The 4,031-nt window shown below is 47.7% G+C and overlaps 1 protein-coding gene across 1 annotated transcript in view; it reads right to left on the bottom strand.

Annotated features, from left to right (window-relative positions):
* The window catches only part of SAE1 (SUMO1 activating enzyme subunit 1), a 100,730-nt gene extending 99,252 nt beyond the window's left edge, over positions 1 to 1,478 (bottom strand). The window contains exon 1 of the mRNA XM_012653252.1: positions 1,283 to 1,478. Within this exon, the coding sequence (XP_012508706.1) occupies positions 1,283 to 1,380 (98 nt within the window). The 5' untranslated portion in view covers positions 1,381 to 1,478. The remainder of the gene's footprint in view (positions 1 to 1,282) is intronic.
* Between the last annotated feature and the right edge of the window lie 2,553 nt (positions 1,479 to 4,031).

The raw sequence follows: 4,031 nt of genomic DNA, 5'->3' as shown, positions 1-4,031 counted from the left end.
GGAATCTTTACTTCTAATTCTGCCCACTTGAACCTATTCTCCACAGAGCAAGAGTGATCCTTTCAAAATCCAAGCAGCTTATGTTACTCCTAACCTCAAAACACTTCAATGGGTTTCGTAGCTCACTCAGAATAAAAGCTATTCCTCAATTCATTAGGTTCCAACCACCCGATTTCTCTGATTTGCCAAGCATGCCTGGGCCTCTGGGATTTTGCACTTGCTGTTCATTTCGCTAGGAAAGTTCTTCCAGACAGCCACAGGGCTCTTTCCCTTCAGACAGGTCTGAGGCTCAGTGTTACCTCTTCAGAAGCCTTCCTTGGCCACCCTATCAAAAAAGCTCTCCCACTTCACCATCTTTTATTGATCAAGCAGTATTTTTGCTCCATTTTCCCCCCTAGCACTTGTATTACCTCACGTATTATTTAGGTTTGTTGTCTCCCCCATCGGAATGTGAGCGCCATATGGGGAAGAAGCCTGTCTGGTTCACTGACAAATGCTCAGTGCCTAGAACAACGCCTGTGGTAGGTGCTAAATAATTACTTGATCGAATCGATCCCCTCTTTCAGAGACCTCGTCCCCTCGGATAACGAAGTACTCCTCAATACCCCGCCTACTGCACAGTGCTCAGCCTCCGTCTCCTCCGATCTGGACACGCCCCCAACACCTCGACACAGCAACCTTTCCTGATACTTCCAGCCCCGCCGCAGACCCTCGGAGCCTCTCAAGATTAACATTTGAGAAAACTTGCTCCAAAACTCAAAACCCGCATTCCTTCAGACCGGCCCGCCGTTCAGAAGCCACAAGAACGTAAGCCCACGTCTGTCGGCTTGGCCAGGCTCCCCCGCATCCTGCGCACAACAGGTTCCCATTATATACGAATGAATGCACTACGCGCCTCCTTCACCCTTTCCAGGTATCTCTGGCTCCTTATTTCCTTAACCCCCACCCGCGACCTAAACCCCACCAACACCACTTTCGGGCGTCCGATTCCCTGAATTTGAATCCCCCTCCTGCCTCAGGACTTCCCCACGCCCGAGTCAGAGGCTTCCAATCCCTCGGAACGGCCCTCCCACCTTCCTGGGACGTCCCCACTGCCCGTACCTTCCAGAAGCATACACAATCAACCCCCCCGCAGTCCTTTAAAAAGCGCTACAATCCCTGGGTACATTAATTGCCGCCTTCTCTCTTCAAATCAGACCTTCCCACTCCCTCAGGGCCGCGAACGCCTCAGACCAGACGCCCCCTCAAGACCCTTGGCGCCGCAAGCCGCGCCGGCCCTGACCGTTTCTGGGCCTCCAATCCCCACAGGCGGATCTGCCGGTCATACTGAGCCGCCTCCTCCTCGCTGATGCCGCCGCCGGCCTCCTCCTTCTCCACCATGGCGCCGGCTCTGGCTGCCTCCTCTCGGTCCCGCTCACGCCAACCGCTCGCCGGCGCCGCGCGCCACCAACCGCCGCCAGCAGCGCGCCCGGGCCACTCTGCGCCTGCGCCGTGGCCCGCGCCTGCGCAGTAGCTCCTGCGCGGAACGCGGGCCCCAGTGGATCTCCCGATCTTCGAAGGCGGGCCGCCGACTGCCGGTCACGTTACAGAGACTCCAGCCAATCCTGGCAAAAAAAATGGCGCGGCTTATGGCCCCACGGGGATGCCCACGTGGTCGCTTATGAGGCTGTTCAATTCTGCAACTATTTAAGGAGCTCCTACTGAGACATGGTATCAAGGGTGTTGTGAAATAGAATGGTGAATGAGATAGACAAAGTCCTGACTTCTTGGTGTTTACGTTCTATTGAGGAAAGCCGAAACAAAAATAAATGTAAATCAGGCGATGATAAATGCTTTGGAGAAAAATAAAGCAGGATATGGGGCTACAGAGTGGTAGGGGTGGTCAGGGAAGGCTCTCAGAGATGACATTGAACTGTCAACCTTAATGATGAGATTCAGGCAATACGATTAAATACTGAGTTTATTGGAGAGCAAAGTTTGCGCAGATGGCCCTCCGAAAGGACACAGACCCCATGGTGCTCCAAAGTGGGGAGGTTTGAGGGTCGTTTATACAGGCAAAGTCTGGGTGAGATTAACAGGATTAATCTGTTTTCCATACAAGTTTACTGCATAGTCACAGCAATTTAATTATAGGCAGTGTTTCTTTTGGGGGAAAGACATTTAACATCCACATTAAGGATGTAGAAATAAAGGGGTCTTTTATCTCAAGGCCATCTGGCCTGAGCTGGGAACAAGAAAATAAGGAAGTCAATCTATGAACAAATTTCAATGATTCCTATATATTTTTTTATAATCCTCTCCCTCATGTTTCAGCTTCTCAGGCCAGTAAGGCGTGATGACCAGAATCCTGAAACTTTTAACTAACTACTGGACCTTTCTGAGTTATTTCCCTGAAAATGGTAAAATTTCTGCAAGACAAGGAGCTGAGATTCTGAAGGCTCCTGGGCAGACTTTCCACCACCAAGACACACTATCCCCCCACAACCTGCACCAATACTCGTAGCCCCTCCTTAAAAAATCCAACTCCCCATTAGTTGGGGAGAGGGACTTCAGACTGATTCCCTGTTCTCACAATAGACATCTTTGGTATTAAAAATTCCTTTCTTCTTTGGCAATCCTCCTCATTGTCTCAGTAATTGACTCTCTGAAGCCAGTAACTGGACCTAGACCAAAACCCCCTAGCAGTTTAAATGGCATTGTAACATAAGGTTATAATTAAGAGGTCAAGCTCCATGACTTGGTCTCCACAGTCAACCTTTTTTTTTAGAGACGGGGTCTGGAACCACAATCATAGCTCACTGTAACCTCCTGGGCTCAAGTGATCCTCCTGCCTCAGCCTCCCAAGTATCTGGGACTGCAGGCAGGTGCCACCACGCCTGGCTAGTTTTTCTATTTTTAGTAGAGATGGGGTTTCGCTCTTGCTCAGGTTGGTCTTGAACTCTGAGCTCAAGCAATCCTGCCTTGGCCTCCCAGAGTGCTAGGATTACAGGCGCGAGCCACTGCACCAGGCCTTGGTGTATATTTTTTTTAAATGGATATAAACGAGTTATAAGTGCTAATTAGTGTATAAAGTAACGTAGGAACAAGGGACTTATTCAGGGTTTCTGGGGGGTGGGAGGGTGGTTTTAAGATAGTGTAACCTAAAAATTCAGTTTGGAGTACTTATCTGTACTTTGACCTTGCACAATATACTTGACTTTGGCTCAGTTTCCATATCTTTGAAATAGGGATAATAATTCCTATCCTAAATTCAATAAGGCAATGTCTATAAAGCAACTGGTTTGTCATAGGTGCCACATACTAGTTATCAATTTTATCGTAATTCCCAGCTAACACCTCCCATCTTTCAAACCCAACCTTTAGTGCCCAAACTCTAACACCATTCCACCCTATCAGGATCTACAGGCTATTAAATCTAGAACCTACATTTATAAAATTAAATATACTAGATTTTCTTAAATTCTTCAGCTGTCTGGCACATGTTTCCAAGTAGTTAGGTTTTCTTATTAACCTAATAAATGTATAAATATGGTAATTCTTGAGTTCTTCCAAATATTTCAATGTCTGGTCATTATATTGTCAGGGTAATCATAAACATGGCCCCAGGGGAGAGGGAGTGCATAGGCAAAATTCTAAGATAGCACCCAAGATTCGAGTTCTAGCTGTCTGGTCTGCCACCACATGAGAAGTCCCAGGCCAAAACCAGCCAGCTGAGCCTTCCTGAATGCTTAACCCGCAGATAATGTGAGAGATGATAAAATGATTGTTGCTGTTTGGAACCAGTAAGTTTCAGGGCAGTTTTTTAAAAAATTGTGGTAAAATACGCATAACATAAAATGCACCATCTTACCCATTTCTAAGGATATAGTGAAGCAGTGTTATTTACATTGTTGTGCAACCAGTCTCCAGAACCTTTTCATCTTGAAAAACTGAAACTGTCTATGAACTGTCGAAAGACAAAATTACGACCAGGCGTGGTGGCTCATGCCTGTAATCCTAGCACTCTGGGAGGCGGAGGCGGGAGGATCGCT

Source organism: Propithecus coquereli, unplaced genomic scaffold (genome assembly GCF_000956105.1).
Source record: "Propithecus coquereli isolate 6110/MARCELLA unplaced genomic scaffold, Pcoq_1.0 Scaffold42, whole genome shotgun sequence".
NCBI lineage: Eukaryota > Metazoa > Chordata > Mammalia > Primates > Indriidae > Propithecus > Propithecus coquereli.
This window is presented reverse-complemented; position numbering and strand designations above follow the sequence as displayed.